The sequence below is a fragment of the Macaca thibetana genome, chromosome 7 (genome assembly GCF_024542745.1).
Source record: "Macaca thibetana thibetana isolate TM-01 chromosome 7, ASM2454274v1, whole genome shotgun sequence".
In the NCBI taxonomy this organism is placed as follows: Eukaryota; Metazoa; Chordata; class Mammalia; order Primates; family Cercopithecidae; genus Macaca; species Macaca thibetana.
In genome coordinates this window covers 122,847,205-122,865,902 of record NC_065584.1, presented here as the reverse complement: position 1 = coordinate 122,865,902, position 18,698 = coordinate 122,847,205, and the positions used below count along the sequence as shown (strand labels likewise).

Sequence of the window (18,698 nt, the reverse complement as noted above, 5' to 3'; positions counted from 1 at the left end):
AAATCTTTCAGTACCTCAGTTTCCTCGCATGGTTGTCTAGGTAATACTACACAGGGGTGATGTATTACCCATAACCTTGGGTGATATGAGAATTGAGTTATTACATATAAACATTTACTCACATGGGTGATGTTAGTATTAAGTGAGTTATTACATGTAAATATTTAGAAAAGTGAATGCTATATATTTGCTGTTATTATACCACCACTATATATTTGTTGTAATTATACCACTATAATTACACATTTGAACAACTTTAAGTTAGAAAATAATACTTTCCTTCCCCAGTGATAACAAAGTGTCTTCTGGACAAATCACATGTAGAAGCAAGAAAACATGAAAACTTTTACTTTTGGTTAAAAACTGAATAGAGTAGGAAGACCTTTTAAGGAAGTATTTAGCCAAGATGGTCATAGTAACAACTGCCTTATAATTAGTATGCCAGTATTTGAACCTAGGCATTACAGACTGCTTCCAAGTAGGGAAAGGAGGTAATTGAGAATGTTGTTCATACTAAATAAAACCCATAAAAAGGAATAGCCACTTTGAGAAGCACTAGAAAATTATAATGAGCTCAGAAATCTGTCTAATTTGAAATAGTCCCAGAAAATTTAGTAAACCCCAGATCAGTCTTCATCCAGAGGAAAACAGGAAAAAATTCTGAAGAGTAACTTGTTAACTCTCTAAGAATGTTTTTGAGCTGAGATTCACAGACTTAGTCTCTGGTTTGCAAGTTCTACCAAACAAATTTTTTTCAGTATTCTGTTTTTATCTTAATGACACTATAATTCTCTGACATTCATTAAGACAAACCTTATTTTTCAGTTCATAAATTATCAATGCAAAAGAGATCTTTACTGAACAAGGATTTAGTTTAAGGCACTGTGTCTAAAAATGGAGTTATGTACTTATTCTTGAAGGTTAGGCAAGAATTTTATTTTCCTTTAAAATGAATCCTGTATTATTCCCCTAGAGGACTGCATATTTAACAAATGAAACCCAGGAACTAGGCCAGAATTTGGTCTGTGAGAGTAGCATCCTCTCTAATATACGGCTTGACTGCGAACAAGAGTTGTTCACTAACTGGAAAAAAAAAAATGCCAAAGTGCATAAGGTACATAGTTTGTAGTTGTTTTTAACTATTCCCATCAGGGTCCTAATTAATACATTCTTCCATTCATTATATAATGCATTTACTCTTACTAAACATTTATCCACCAAAAACTGTGCATGCTCACTGCTAAAGAAACCACACTGCAATTCTATTAACATCCATTTTTTTAAAAGTTTACTCTCCTTTGACTTTGTAGGATAACTCTACTTCTTTCTTCCTTTTCTCTTTCTCTTCTCTCTCTTTCTTCCTTTCTTTCTTTCTTATACTACATTACAACCCTGGTTAGGAAAGTGATCCTTTGCTAAGTGATTTCTATCATGTTAAACTCTGGCAAAGATGAAGCATTAAGATTTGATTCCTGAATATTAGCTACTGACAAATTAGGTCACAGGCCTGTTAGGTCTGAATCCAAAACTGGGTTAACATGAAGATAAACTCTTGAAATAAAATGCATGCCGCATAATTATAGGGAATAGTTTCATTTTTAATATAGCACTTACATGTTAGCATTCAGTTGAATTTGGGGGAAAATAAAACAAGATAATACCTTTGATTCCACTTGGTTTAGCATATGCGGAATGTCAGAAGTTGTTGACTTGGGTATACCAAGTGTATCAAACATAGCTTGAACTTCCTGATAAATGTCACTATTTTTATCTAATTGAGAATTTTTATGTTTCTTGTTCTGTAGTATCTGTGAAGCTTGAAGTTCTGTACTTAAAAATACTAGAATAAAGAGAAAATAAATAATGTTAATACATGCATAAGAATCTCTTAAAATATTTCACTGAAATTATTTATTCACTTAAAACAAGTATCAATTAATACCAATAATGCCAACTTACAAAGATCCAAAGAATACCAATAGCTGTAGAACACTGTAAACTTATAAATGAAATGATTCCCTAGTCCATAGCGTTACTTTCTTTTTTTTTAATGAAATGAGAAAAAACAACTAAAGCTATATAAAATAGACACCCTATTAAAATGCATTTACACTGTACTTTAAATGGTTGATTCTTTTCACACTGGAGGAGCCCTAGTAGCTCCTACTGGAGTTAAGCAGGCAAAGATCCAGGCCCCACAAAACAGCAGCTTAACTTTCATCTACTTTACCTATAGAGGTTTAACCTAAGACTTAGTTTGAAACAGATGAATGGGTACAGAAAAAAGGGCACTAGAAGCGAAAAACTAAAATGAATTTATTTAATACTACCAGGAAAAAGAGAAATGGTTTATTTTATTCTCTTTGATTTCACACTAGCTGGTTTCAGTTCCATTTTAATTAACATATTAAATGATCTAGATTGCTATTTCAGTAAGTACATGTTTACCAAGGACCTGTTCTGAGCCAGGAACGGTGTGAACAATGGGGATGCCAAGTCAAGGAAGATATGATGCCTACCCTCAAAGAGTATAAAATCCAGTAGTTGAGACCCACCACCAAATCAACAATTTAAGAACAGGTAAGAATGTGTAAGACTCTGGTAAATTATTCTGTCTCATATGTACAGAGCACACAGGTCAGGGGAGAACATATAGCTCTAACTTTAACTGATCTATAAGCACATAGAGCAATTTGAGTCAGGATAGAACACCCCAAACTGTTTACAAGTCCCTTTACTTTCACCGTTTCATCTAATCCTTTCAACAGCCATATTTAAGAAAATTACTCAAAAATCTTAAATGGTTATAGTCTTGTTTTAAAGAGACTCTTCACTACAGTAGGTAAGACTTTGTTTTTGGCTGGGCATGGTGGCTCACACCTATAATCCCAGCACTCAGATCACCTGAGGTTAGGAGTTCAAAACGAGCCTGGCCGACATGGTAAAATCCCGACTCTACTAAAAGTACAAAAATTAGCCAAGCGTGGTGGCACACACCTATAGGCCCAGCTACTACAGAGGCTGAGGCAGGAGAATTGCTGGAACCCAGAGGTGAAGGGTGCACTGAGCCAAGATCTTGCTATTGCACTCCAGCCTGGGTGACAGAGCAGATTCCGTCTAAAAATAAATAAATAAATAAAAATTCTTTGTTCTTATTTGTTTAGTTAAAATTAGACATAAACGCCACAATTTAATATAGCAGTTTTAACTTCAGCTGAACAGAAAATAGACCTGAAAAACAATTTAAAAGTACAGGTGCCAGGGTCCCATTCTCTGAGATTCTGAACAGTAGATCCAGAAGCAGGAGTTGGGCATCTGTGTGTGGTTTGTTTTAGACCCAGTGTGATTGTCAAGGACAGGCAAGATTGATAGTCACTGGCTTAAAGACTTTTCCACGCAGTCTACACATGACAGTTTAAAGAGTCAAATACCAAAATATTAAGATCAATTATTAAACTTTAAGACCAATATTAAACTTTCTTTATGAGGACTATACTAAGGTCCTTTTGACTTAAAAACTTCATTAAGACCAGGTGTGGTGGCTCAGGCCTGTAATCCCAGTATTTTGGGAGGCTAAGGTGGGAGGACAGCTTGGGCGCAGGAGTTTAAGACCCACCTGGGCAACACAGACCCCATCTTTACAAAAGATTTTTTAAAAATTAGCTAGGCATGGTGGTGTATGCCTGTAGTCCCAGCCATGCAGGCTGAGGGAAGAGGATTGCTTAAGCTCCAGAGTTTGCAGGGGACCAGTGAGCTACAATCACACCATTGCACTCCAGCCTGGGCGACACAGTGAGACCCCACCTTATAATAAAAACTTGATTAAAACAGATTATCAGTTTTTCAAAAATTTATATTTTAGACAGAACTTTGGCTGAAGTCTATTGTTGCTGTATAGAAACATGCATTCCCTATGTAAGAGTACAGACAAGAGTCTAGCATTTACGATGCTAATCCATGCAGATAGTAAGCAGTGTAGGGAAAAGTAAGCCTTCTTCCTTTTGCTGAACCTTAGATTCCCCCTCCCCAGAGGCAATCACCATTAATTTCTTGGGTACCCTTTTAGGCATGTGTGTGTATAGGTATTCAAGATACACAGTAGCCATCTACGTGCTTTTCTTTTATATAAACAAGAACATGCTATACATGTTGTGTGTGTGTGTGTGTGTGTGTATATATATATATATATATTTTTTTTTTTTTTTTTTTTGAGATGGAGTCTCGCGCTGTTGCCCAGGCTCGAGTGCAGTGGCGCAATCTCGGCTCACTGCAAGCTCCGCCTCCCGGGTTCATGCCATTCTCCTGCCTCAGCCTCCCAAGTAGCTGGGACTACAGGCGCACACCACCACGCCCGGCTAATTTTTTTTTGTATTTTTAGTAGAGACGGGGTTTCACCGTGCTAGCCAGGATGGTCTCGATCTCCTGACCTCGTGATCTGCCTGCCTCGGCCTCCCAAAGTGCTGGGATTACAGGCGTGAGCCACTGCGCTCGGCCATGTTCTGTATATTTATTTTGTATTTACCAACATATCTTAGAGATCATTCCATATCAGCACATTTGATTTATCTGCATTCTTCCTGTTACCTATCTAGTGACATCACTGCATTAATGTACCATTTCTATTTATCTATATTTATGGACACTCAGGTTTCTGGTCTTTTTGCTACTACAATGTCACAATGAACATGGTTTTCTTTTATCTTTGTACACTTGGGGAAATAGATATATATTCATAGACAAAGAATTGCCAAGTCAAAAGAATTGCCAAGTCCAAAGGCCTAGTGATTTTTAATGTGACACTGAAAATGTGTCCTCCTAAGAGGCTGTACAAGCTATTCTCCCACCACAGTCTAACGTCTGTAGTATACGAAAAGGCTTACTCCCCCAAACTTCTATTATGATTTTTTGAGTGAAAAATGGTATCCTGTCATAAGTGATATTGTGCATCTTGTCATGCTTAGAAGCAGTTAAAAAAATTTTTCTGTAGAATGCATGTTCATGTCTTATGTATTTTACGTATTTTCTCAGTGAATTTTTATCTTTTTTGTCTTGATTTATAAAAGCTCTTTACATGGTACAGAATTTGGCCCTTTTTATTTTATACATGTTGCAAACACTTTCAAAAAGAACACAAAGAAGCTTATTATATCAATATGATTAAAAGAGTTGAACTGAAGAAAGAATAGATGCTGGTAAGACTGTGAACTGGTATAACCTTTCTGGAGCAAAATATGGCAATATACATCTAGACCAGAGACTATTTTAAATGTTCATAATCTTTGTCTAAGCAAAAATATAAACAAGGAAATCGTTTCAAAATAGAAAAAAATCCAAATACCTCCAAATTTGAAATCTATTACACATAACGTTATGTCAATAGCAGAGCCAATTTATTTTTTCAAAAAAAAGTGATAAGGAAATAAAGAGATAAACAATATATCAAATGAAGAGGAGGAAAAAAAGCTGTAACAGGATCTTTATCTTATTTAAGAGTGAGTGAGAGTGTGAGAGTATGTGTGTATGTACACAGAAGACAAAGACACAATATTCTCTCTAAGGAGTGAAATTATAAATGCTTTTATGTTTTATGTATTTTCTAAGATTTCTATAAGCATGTAATTTTTGAACATATAAAATTTACCATTTTAATCATTTTTATGTATACAGTTCTATGACATCACCATCCATCTTCAGAATGTTTTCATCTTCCCCACTGAAACTCTGTACCCATTAAACAGTAACTCCTCATCACCGCCCTCCTGAGCATGTTATTTTTATAATCAGAAAAAATGATATACTTCTCTTAAATCTCTTCTTTATTCCTACTTGTACCAGAAACTTGTATCACTACAATTGCTAAGCTTCTTAGCAGCTAAGGAAAAAAGGGAACCATGATGGATTACAGAATTCTCATTGACTGATATTAAGGATATGCAAGTTCCTCTAGTCGGTGCTGCTTAGGTTCCTTTCTGTTCCAAAATACCTAAGAGTTACTGTGATCTCCCATTAACAGTGGTTCATTAAATCAATGACTCGCACCAAATGGGAGGAAGATGGAGAACGGTGTATTGGGATGGAGAGAGAGGGCATATAATTTTTATCCCCACTCAACACATACAAGGTAATTTCAATGCCAATACTTTTAATACCATTAAACACACACACACACACACACACACACACACACATTTCATCTCCAATGAAACAAACTTTATTAAAACACTAGCACCTAGGAGGAATATGTCACATGTAATCTTTTTATAAATGGTATAATCTGAAAGAGAAATCTTCAATAATAAAAGGTATTAGATTAGTCAATGTTTGTAGAACTTTAAAAACATTATAAAATTAACCTAAAGTAAAAAAATGATGAAAGAACCCAATACAAAAATGGACCTACTATTTATGGCAATTATTTGAATACAGTATGATCTATATTCCAAATCCCTCCCTGATGAAACTGGTCACATATAAGTGTCCTAAAGGCACAAATTTTATCTTTTTTTTAAAAAAAAAAAGCAAACAAACAACCCTCATATATCTCTAGTATCCAGAGCAGTTCCTGGTACAAGAGTAAGTGATCAACAATTTTTTTTTTAACAAATTATCATCCAGTGCCTAGTTTCAGAGAGCTTTAAGATTAAATAGGACCTTGGAGATCATCAACTTTAGCCACATAGTCAGGAATAATAATAACAGACAGAATGAGATAAAGAAAAAATTACTAAAGTACTATATAAATCACAAACACAGGACATTCTACATTGGCCAAATAAATCCCAAGTGTTAGAAGGTATACTGGTAAAATTCATACTATATTATGTAAACATTTCTGATATAGCTTTGTATTTTAAGTAAAATATTAAAACCTTTTTAATATACAAAATGTCTAATGCTTCATTAATAAATCTTGACTTGAAAATAATAAAAACCATATCAAACACATGCATTTAAATGTTCAACATAACTTACATAGAAGTTTCAAACAGTCCTCCTTCTTTTTTAAACGATCTTTAATATCTCCTGATATGAGTACAGAATATGGACATGCCATTTCTTTTAAAAAGCCACTTATCTCAAGCTGGAAGCTCTCTAGATCATCTCTTCCTTTAAAAAAGAAAAATTATAAAACATTTACTGAGCATTTACCATATAATCCAATGCTATAAAATCTACTCGTTTATTTCCATTTTACATTCAATTCTAAATTTTCACATTAAATCCTTAAATGTGTGATCACGAAGCTTATGTTAACAACTGAAATAGTAAAAGCATTATTATGGCTATAATTATTAATTCACTTCAGAGCAAATGATCCATTTCTACTGTATTTCTATATATTCAGAAAAATAAATGCAACCATTTAACCCTCAGTGCCTATCTTTATTTCATAATGTAATTACGTAGGTGGTCGTATTATATGTTTAGCATTCAACTTATTTTACTTTGCGTCAAGTGAACTGTTAGATCTGGCAAGGAAAAAACAACTGAAAAGTAAGGATAAGCTGGGTGCGGTAGCCCATATCTGCAGTTTCAACTACTCAGGAGGTTGGGGTGAGAGAATTGCTTGAGCCCAGGAGTTCAAGTGCAGTCTGGGCAACATAACAAGACCCCATCTCTTAAGGAAAAAAGGGATACCTTTCAAAGAAAAAGCTACTTTTGTGAATGCACAATTTTTAATTTTTCTTTTTATTACACTATTAATATCCGAAATTCTACCAAAGACCCACAGGACTCCAGTTACTAAGATGGTGATGAACTAAAGAAGCTTTACGAGCTAGTACAGACGTTTTTAATAGAGGTATTCCTATGTGAATCCATATCCTGAGCTACAAGCTTCGGAACACAAATTAGGAATTACATATATATATAGTATTTTAAGCCTTAATTCAACATGAGCACCATTCAAAAATTAAACTTTTAAATAATCAAATTCAGACCCTACTTTTTCTAAAAAACTATACTAAGGTTTAGACAGCAGATATCAGAGTTATCAGGAAGAGAAAAAAATAGCAGATAAACAGGAATTGCTTATAGTTTTATAGCAAATTTAAGTATCAATTTTGGATTAATATAAAATTTAATCCAAACATGTTTACTACCACATACTGAAATTCTTTGGAATACGTGATTTTTCTTTGTACAATGGGCACATTATTGATAAAACTATAAACCATAAGTTATCAGTTTATTTTACTATTAAACAGAAAAGTACATAAAACATAATGGCAATACCAGCAGACGTGATACTTTCTTCCAAGTTGCATAATGATTTTATTTGAGAGCCTAACCAAATACAGAGCTCTGAAAATTCAGGTGAAGATAATCCACCCTCTGCTGCCTTCGTAAGGGCTTGCTCTTCTAACAATGGTCCTTTATACCTAGAAAGGAAGAAATACCAGTTAAAAACTAAATAAGCCAATCAAACAAAAAAGCTTTCAATACTCTGTGTCAAGGTCTGCTGCTTGTTTTAGTAAATAAAATGTTATTGGAACACAGCCATTAAATGTATTAATCCACAAATTAGCTATGGCTGTTTCCACACTACAATGGAAGAGCTAAGTAGTTGTAACTGAAAATGACCACTACATGGCCTTTTAAAGAAATGGTTTGCTGATTCCTGCTCTATATAATTAACATTTAGCTTTTTTCCTACATTTTAACATTCCACAGTAAAATTATCTACCAATTTTAAGATAAATTCCACAGATATCACAAAGTCAAATACAGCATAAAGTCTAATAACCTTACATTAATTACAATAAAAGTGTGGTGGAAAAAAGCACAGATACAAATTACAAATTTAAAAAAGCTAAAGTTGAAAAGAACCTATTAGATCATTTTAATCTAAACCTTTTATTTTATATTATTTTATTTATTTACTTATTTGTTTATTTTTGAGACAGGGTCTCACTCTGTCACCCTGGCGGGAGTGTAGTGACACAATCTGAGCTCACTGCAATCTCTGCCTTCTGGGTTCAAGGGATTCTCATGCCTCAGCCACCAGAGTAGCTAGGATTATGGGCACCCGCCACCACACACAGCTAATGTTTGTATTTTTAGTAGAAAGGAGGTTTAGCCATGTTGGCCAGGCTCTCCTGAGCTCAAGCAATCCACCCACCTCAGCCTCCCAAAGTGCTGGGATTACAGGTGTGAACCACCGTGACTGGCCTCATTTATTTATAATTTTACACTTTTAAACATTTCTGCAAGTTGTATTTCACAAGAATCTTAAATTTTCAAAACACTTTATATACTATCTTAACTAAATTAGATGATCAGTTTTCTACTTTTATGGTTCTTTTTGTAACTGAACTTTTGTTAACATTATAAACTCATAGATAATATATTTGATGTGTTTTCATCCATTACAGTTATTATTCTTTTGATACTCAAATTCTTCTATGTCTGATTTGTAGTAGCCCATTTACATAGGCCAATGGAGCCCTTTGTCTTGTCCCCCGTACTCTCTGAATACTTTCCTTGCTTTCTACAACATCATCTTCCTGCCTTAGACTTGGAATCAGGCATTTCTCCAAGGAGCCCCGATTCTTTTAATGGTATTTAGAGTACATAATCTGGTACCAAAGGTTGGGCACTGTTTCTATGCCTTTTTCAGAGAAACTATATTAGGAGTTCATATTGCTATTTCCAACTGGCATTTAGAATTGTAGGGGTTTTACTTATTTTGTTTTACATTTTTATCTTCTCTTACAATAACAAATCTTGTTTTAATTAACATTTACAAATTCCTAATATATATTAAAATAGGTATAAATTACATATGGCTTCAGAATAGGAAATCTAGCTTACTACCAACAATAAAATTACTTTTTAATTTAATTTTTTTATATTTACAATGTATTCCTGTAAGGATATAGAGAAAAACCATTCCCATGTGATTAAACCACCTACTTGATACATCAATAGACATCTGTTTTGTTCAGCTTTTAATTTATAGGGATTTGTTTCTTTTTATTGCATTTTTGTCTTATAATTATGTAAAACATTAATGCGGTTTCAAAGCCTAACTTAAAAAACAAAGTACTTCAGAAAAATCTAGTTTGCAATTTTAATCTTGTATCCTCTACTCTGTTCCCTCCCTCCCCTCCAGGTGACCATATTTATTAGTTTGGGATTGTCCTTCCATCATGTTTTTCAACATAAATATATGCATTTTTGTCTCCTCTTTCAGATAAAAGGTAGCCTACTATATACTGTTCTAGTCCTTGCTTTAAACACATACATGCTCACACACACATACATTTACATTAGTAGAGATCAGTATTTAGAGATATTATTCAACCATTTTTTACAGTTATATACTACCCCACTGTCTGGATGCACCATATTTTATTTAATCAGCATCTACTAAAGGACACTTGGACTGTTTCCAGTGTTTTATTAATATAGTTCAGCAAATTTTTGTCAGTTTATATCTAGGATAGATTCCTAGAGGTGAGGCTGTTGGGTCAAAGGGTAAACAGATACATAACTTTGCTAGATACTATGAAATTCTCCTGTAGAGGGGTTGTACCATCAAGGCATCAGAGTACCCATTCCCTCATCATTCACCAAAGTTGTCAAACTTTTGGGGTTTTGACCATCTGGTAACTCAGTATAGTTTTATCTACATTTCTCTTATGAGCAAGACATAGGGCATCTTTGCATATGTTTAAAGGCCACTTGCATTTCTTTTTCTTTGAATTCTCTGGTTATATCAGATGAAGGGTGAGTACAGGTATTTTCAAATCCTCATTTTGTAGGTAAAGAAACTAAGACTTCATGACATTAGGAAACCTGCCTTTATGTAGCAGGCCAGGCACAGTGCTAGGCATGCATATATATATATGTTTCATTTAATCTTTACAGCAATGCTTTAAGTTAGCATTATCCTAATTGTGTAGAATCAGAAGATGGCACTAGCATTTAAATCCACGTTTAACCCAAATGCTCCATCGTTAACATAGGTCTTGTTAGACCTCTATCTACAACTATAAGGAAACTAAGGAAAAAACCTGGTCCAGCTGATACAGCCAAGTAAAGGCAGAGCTGAGACTAGAACATTATTTCTGCACCCCCAGCTCAAGGCTGGTTCTTCTATGACTCAGCCTTCCTCCATGTCTTACAATGCCTCTCAATGAGATTTCATAGTAAACATCTTAGATCCTCTTACTTGCTTTCATTTCTGCAATAAAGCAATACTCATAAACTCTTGAAAGAATTTAACTAATTCATATTGGTGTAAGTTTTTTTTTTTAACTGAAATGTCAATAATAAAAACCAACAAAAACTGGTCAAATCACAAAAAATTCTGAATTTGGAAAAAAGATCTAATCTTTTAACGCCTTAGCTCATCAGGTGAAGTAAAAATAAAAAGAGGAAAAAATAAATGCATTTAACATACCTGAACATCTAATTAACAATCAAAATCACAATAGTGGCTAACATTTATAAAGTGCTAACTGTATGTTGGGCCAGCACTAAATGATTTGTATAAATTCATTTAATTGCCACAATACCCTATAAGGTAGATACGATTATTAGCTTCATTTTACAGATGAGGAAGCTCAGGACGATACAGGTAAATAATTCGTACGGGATGGCCATGATCATAGCGAACAATCGTCCCAGAACCGAGCCACACAACCTCTCTGTACAGCCCCGCACTCTTAGCCCCTATTGTTCTGTCACCATCCAGAAATGTCTTATGTAACAGAAGTGTCTCAAAATATTCTGCTAGATAACTGAGTAAGAATATGAAAGCACTTTTCTGGCTAGAACAGTGCTTCTTAAACTTTTATGTGCATAGGAATCTCCTGAGGGTCTTATTAAAATAAAGATTCTAATCCAGTAGAGCTGGAATGAAGTCTGGGATTCTGCATTTCTACTCCCAGGTGGTGATGATGCTGCTAGTCCACAGACCTCTCTTAAGCAGCATAGTACTTATTTTTTTACTTTCATTTAAAAAAAAATCTCTCAATATTTATCATTACTCCTTCTCCTCTTGCAGTACATGAGAAATTAGAGCATGCATTTAAGAGTCTATTTATGCTACATTTAGCAACTGTTTAGTGCTTACCACATTTATTTCATACTTGCTTTGATTTCCAACGCCATTCCGCATTTATGGAGAATAACCAAGCTCCTAGTTTGTTCTATATATTCTTAGTTAATCATCAAAGTGCTACTGTTACTCCAAACACTGAGAACATCTCCCCTAGGCCTAGGCCCTCCCGCAAAGCCTCATACCCTGGAAGCATAGTTGCTGGTCGGACATTACTTCAAGCAGGGTGATCCAAATCTTCAGTCCATTAGGGCTGCTGGTAACTCTCCTGAACAACACAGCCAGGGCCTAATTTACTTTCTATTTTCATCAGCCAAGAGACAAAACAGAAGACCCTTTCTTTTCCCATCATTTACCCAACCTATTGTCTTTGCCTCTCATCCAACTCTCCACCTCTCTCTGCTTCCCAGAAAATGTCCACTATTTTCCATCCACAGCACGGCATATATTTTGCTATACTGTCCATCTCTTCTCAGAAAGATTATCCCTCTCGTTTTCACTCTGGATTCTCCATTTTGGACCCAAACTTAGAAGCCCAGAGCTGCTGCTAGGAGACTGGAGCCAGGGTACCCAGGGGAGCCCATCCCCAGGCACCCACCCTTGGTACAGGCCACCTTGCTTCCTGGCCCAGGGAGGAAAGGAGAAGGGGTATGTGAACAGCTGTGGGAGTTGGAGTCTCAAGAGTTGCAGCAAGCCCAAGCCCAGGCCCCCCTGCCTAGCCTAGACCGTGGGCTCACTGGTTCTTCCACCCAGCCAGCCCACACCTGCAGAATTAGATGGAGCACAGTTCCATCATCACCCAGGGGCAGGTGGAAGATGCCCTGGTGCTCACCAAACAAGGCCTGGTCTCCAAGTCCTCCTTAAGAAGCCTCGTGGATATAACATCTCCAAGGCCCTTTTCTGCTATTTTCACACCCAGCATGGCCAGTCAAGCTCTTCCACTGAGCTCGTGCATATAAGGAGGAAGTCAACACCACTGCTAAGTCAGATCTGCTCCAGTGTCTCCAGTACCAGTTTTATCAGATCCCAGGGACATGCCTGCTCCAAGGTGACAGAGGAAGATCAAAGGAGGATCTGTGTGGTCACTGACCTGGATGAAACTTTTGTGCATCTTTAAGCCCAGCAACAATGCTAGCTTCACAGTGCCTACAGAGATTGAGGAGACCACTCAAGCAGGTATATGTGCTCAAGAGGCCTCGCGCAAAAAGACAAATGAGAGAACTCTTCACTGCCAACCTGGCCAAGTATGCTGACCTGTGACAGATCTGCTGGACCAGTGTGGGTGTTCCGAGCTCACCTATTCCATGAGTCCTGTGGTTCCACCAGGGCTGCTAAGTCAGGAACCTCAGCCTCCTGGGGAGGAACCTGAGGAAAACCCTCATCCTGGACAACCTGTCTGCTTCTTACATCTTCCACCCAGAGAATGCAGTGTCTGTGCAGTCCTGGTTTGATGACATGGCAGATACTGAGTTGCTGAACCTGATCCCAGTCTTTGAGGAGCAGAGCAGAGGACGTCTACACCAGCCTCGGGTAGGTGCAGGCCTCTTAGCCTTCCCTGCTTCCAAGCAGTGGTCATCCTAGTAGGGGTCTTTCCTACACTGTGCCTTTACGGTCACCTGACAGAGTGGAAGCTGGAGCACCTCACCACATGGGCCTGGAAATAGTGAGAAGTGATTGTAAAGAGCTTTAGGACAGCTTAGATGTCAAGTAGGCAAATGCCAGACCAACAATACCCAGAGCTGCCTACTCCCGAGTTGTTGGGTTCCCAAGATGTGTGTGTGAGTGTATGTTCTGCCATGAACTGTGGCCCCAGGATATAGTGTTTCAGTAGGGGAGAAGCTGAGTCTTGGTCTTTCAAGTCATCTCCTCTCCTGTCACCCTAAGGAGCCACTGAACTCTACAGGGATGAAGACTATTGAACATTCCATTGCCAAACCATGGCCTTTCCTCAGTGTTATCAGGCCTATGCCAAGGAAAAGGGAAGGTTATGCCTTTGGGTGCTCCAGGTACACACCTTTCCAAAATCTTTCTCTAGCCAGCTGCTGCAGACAAAAATAAGACATTTCTGGGAAGATGAGGACTTGTTTCCAGGCCAGTACCCCAGCGGCCATCAGGTCTTGTGGCCCAAAAGCTACACTTGCCTCCAGGCAAGTGCCTGGCATGGGCCCTTTCTGTGTCTCCCCAAGGTTGGGTACTGAGCTCCCTTCCTCACCATCTAGCCATAGTCTTGAACCTATGGGGAAGGAGGTTCTCTTCCCACCCTGGAAGAGAACAGATTACTAATTTCTGTTCTTTTGACTCTGTTTGAAAATTCTCTTAAAAAAAAAAAAAAAAAAAAAAAAAAAAAACCTAAGATTATTATTCCTACCATCTCTAGCTTTAGTTATTTTTATTTTTGCAAATTCCTAAAGATCAGATAGTAGGGGTTTTGGCCTCCTTACTTACCAAAATAGCATCATTATCACTGCTCTCCCATTATCTTATAAATATCTCCTGTTCTCCTGAGGCACAGGCCACGCAGATTTACCACCCATTCACTTGTGGTTTTCATCTATTACCTCTTGGACACTCCCCAACATCCTCTTTGCTCAGTTTTCCTCTCCACCTCTGTTCTTGCCATTATACTGAGTTTCTTTAAAGTCTGTATGTATACCCTATCTTACACCCTGAGCTCTCAGTTTCAACCTGCACGTGTCACTCAGCCCCCTCTTGCACCCTTGCCATTACCCAGAACTACTCTACATCCAAAATCACTCATCCAAACATGTGGCTCCCTGACCACAACCTCTTACTTACCCTTCCAGCTTGCTTCTTTGACCACTCACCTACAACTATTCTTTGATATCATCATTACCTCCATTCATTGATCCCTCTGCATTCTCCATATTTACCAACTTTCTCCTATCTTCACATTCTTCTGTATCCAATTTAGATTCTAAGGTGTATCATTTCATTTTGGTGCTCAATACCAAATGAAGATATTAATCTGGTGGGGCCTGGTGGCTCACACCTGTAATCCCAACACTTTGGGAAACCAAGGCAGGAGATCACTTGAGGCCAGGAGTTCAAGACTAGCCCGAGCATCATAACAAGACCCGGTGTCTAAAAATCTTTTTTAAAATAAAGAGAAATGAATCTTTGAATTTTAATATCCAATCAATTACTAAGTCCAGTAATGTAGTTCTTTCCATATCCACTGCCACTAAGCAACCATCATTTCTTTCCCAGACTATTAACTAAATTCTCCAATCCATTTTCCACCTTGCTGACAGATGTAACTTTCAAACTAGACATCTAATCACTCCCTTTTTATTTACAATTCTTCAATCGCATCCCACTGCTGTTACGATCAAGAATAAAATCCACAACACAGCCTAAAAGGGGCTGCATGCCCCAATTTTCACCTAACTCTTTAATCCAATTTCCCACCACTCTGCCCCTCACACTCTACCTTCTAACCACATTAGCCTCCTTCCAGTTCTTCCAATACAGCAAGCTCCTTCCCACTTCACAGTCTTCACATTTTCTTCTCACTGTAAGGATATCTTTGTTCCCCTTTTTCATCTATCCAACCTCAACTAGTTAACTTCTATTCACCCTTCCCATTTCAACTCAAATGTCACTTCCTCAGGAATCTATCACTAACCTCTAAGACTTCTTAGATCCTCCTGTTATATCACCCTGTTCTTTCCCTTTGACACATTTATTATAGTTTATAATTATTTTTGTGATCATGTCTGTTTCTCCACTAGACTGTAAACTCCACAGGGGCAGGAACCAAGTCTTTTTTGCTCACCACTGACTCCTCAGAATGAGGTCCAATATACAGTTGTGTTCAATAAATATTTAAAGGAAATTTCTCTCCACAGTAGTGTTTCTCAACCAAGGCTGTGAATCTTTTTAAAAATATGTAGGTCTGTACTGTACCTCTTGAAGATTATGATTCGGTCAGTCTACGTTATATACCAGACTGGAACAGTTTTCATAAGTTCCACATGATTCTGATGTACTTCCAGTGGAGATCTACTATTCCACAAAATCAGACACTATCAGAACTGAAAGAGACTTCTAAAATCATCTGCTCCAGTCCTCTCTTTTCACAGATGAGAAAACTTACCGACTCCTAGCCTATCCTGTTTTCACCTGTATCACTAAATTGTCCTTTCACATAGATTTTTCCCTTCAAATGCCTCCCATTAATTTATTTTACATGACAAACTGAAGTACCTTCCCTGATATCCTAAATACCTTACAACAGAAAATGCATTATTCACCATCTACATGGATATTTGAAAACACAGCGTTGCATTACAACACATATTGTAAATAACTACTTTTTTCACATCTTATGATCATAGGAGAATTCAAACTTCAAAATTTTGCCCTCATGGTTATTCCAGGAAAAACTAATTTTGGAGTGTGTAAACTGTTTTACTTTCCATGTTGAATAATCTGAAACTATTTTCCTTGATAAAAATCAAGATTATAGCAATGAACTTTCCAAAACACTTATAATAGGAACAATAAGTTCAAGAAGTGAAGAAAGAAGAAAAGCACTGCCTTTTCCTTTTTCATAAACCATTTATGAGATCCCAGTATTCTTACCTGAAGTACTTGGGAGCTCAAACTCTTTGGTGCCTAAATAATTCTACTAAGTATTTTCAGTTCTTGCTTTGGTTCCTTCTTAACCAAGTTAAGGGAGAACTTCCAAGGGACCTCACAGAAGTAAAAATGCCCCCTAAATAACCAATGGCACTGTTCTCTCATTGGACAAATATGTATTCACGATCTACTAACTGCAAGACTCCGTAACACTGGATCACTGCAGAGTACACATTATCAGGGTCCAGCTAAAGAAACAGTTGATAGAGGGGCAAATGCAGTTTTAGGGAAGATAAAGTGGGGTGTGGGATTGGTTCAAGCTTCATAACAACACTGCAAAGGCACAGCTTCCCCTATCAAGAAACAGCAGCACGTAGCAGGGCAAACAAATGTGCAGATGGCTCCAAGCTCTTTATTTAATGTGCACCGTATGACTCAACTATCTGGTCCTATGCTTACCGTTGTGGGCTCTCTTCTCTAAGCTGTTCTTCATTCATTTACTCATTCATTCGACCAACTATTTACTGTAAGAACTCCGTTCTAGTGTGTGGCTGGGAATACATCGGTGAATAAAATATGCAAAGCATCAGTTTTCCAGGAGCTGTCTTGGGGAGGAGGAGGAATTAAATGAGAGAGAAGGAGAGTTCAAGAGACAAATGAATGGGCAGGACATGATAATTTGGGATGGGGACAACAGCTGTGTGGGAAAAAACAGGACGAGGTTGAGGGGGAGATTACTAACCACCACACTTGTTAAGTATTAACATTACTCTCACCTCCATCCTAAGAGTTCTCACAGCACCTACCACACTGCATTGTAGCCTGCAGTAGCCCGCGCGACTACGTAAGCCACGAAAAATCTGAAAACTATCTTTTTCCCTTGCCTAGAGGAAATTTACAAACGTAAATGCGTGTAAATGCACATACAAGCTAATATACACATTGACGAAGAGATGAAATGGTTGCAAGAATGAACTCGCAATGAACTACAACACTTTCTCCGGTCAAAGTAGAAGCCATTCGCTTCAGAGCCCCAAATAAGCCACAAGTTGTACACTGTAGGAGACAACAGTCCTCAACAGCAGCTCAGGTTCCAGCACCTCCCTCCGGGCGCCACAACTACGTCAACACAAATATCACAAATATCGCGGGCGCGGGCTCGCCCAGAAAACCGGTGCCAGAAGGGCCGCTCCGCGCCACCCCGCGGATTCTTGCAACAGAGTTCCGAGGCAAGAAGTTTGAAAGAGGGGGCCACGAACCCCAGCTCTCCGGCCCTGCTCCACCCCCTAAATAGATTTCTCTCCCGCCTCCCGCTTAACTCCGTCGGCGCCGGAGGGATCGAGGCAGGGAAGGAGGCCTGCACAGGGCCGCCCAGGCCCACAGAGGCCCAGGGGAAGTAGGTTATGCAGCCAGGCCAAGGAGAGGTTGCGTTTTCAGGAAAAAGGCGTCTCCAAAAGCACTCACCCCAGCGCCTCCAGTGTGTCCAGCACGTCTCCCTCCATCGTTGGTTCGGGACCCGGCTCCGGCCCTCTCATGTTCCTTTGGCCCAGAGCTGTTCGGCGCTCTAAGTAACCCGCCGGAAACTAGCGTCACCGCGCCAAGGTTCCGGTCCGGGTCTCGCCGGTAACTGCCTAAGAGCACAGCTGAAGAAGGGCGCAAAGTTTCCCAGCCCGGAGGCGATGGACACTTGACAGTGCCTAAAACCGCTGTGTGTAACGATAATAATTTTTTAAAAGAATAGTAGAAATAATAGTAATAAAGAGGTCTCTGGGTTGGGTCTTTTCTGTGTGTTCAAATAAATTTTAGCAAATATCGTGGTATCGAGTTGATCTCAACCTATCGGATTCCAGACCTTCTTTTAAGTAACAGAAATCTGAAATGAAATTATAATTATCTTCAGCTAAAATTAGTAATATCACATGCCTACACACATAATTTTTAAATCAATATACACGACGATGCTTCAACTTTAAGGAAACAAGGAAGGTACGTAATTTATAACAAAGTAGTATTTTTCTCCTAATGAAAT

General features: G+C 38.0%; 1 protein-coding gene across 1 annotated transcript in view; it reads right to left on the bottom strand.

Annotated features, from left to right (window-relative positions):
* The window catches only part of FAM98B (family with sequence similarity 98 member B), a 32,988-nt gene extending 14,720 nt beyond the window's left edge, over positions 1-18,268 (bottom strand). Inside the window, exons 1-4 of the mRNA XM_050800079.1 lie at positions 18,134-18,268; positions 8,236-8,381; positions 6,973-7,107; positions 1,662-1,840 (exon numbers count right to left, since the gene is read on the bottom strand). Coding sequence (XP_050656036.1) covers positions 1,662-1,840; positions 6,973-7,107; positions 8,236-8,381; positions 18,134-18,204 — 531 coding nt within the window. The 5' untranslated portion in view covers positions 18,205-18,268. The remainder of the gene's footprint in view (positions 1-1,661; positions 1,841-6,972; positions 7,108-8,235; positions 8,382-18,133) is intronic.
* Positions 18,269-18,698: the final 430 nt, after the last annotated feature.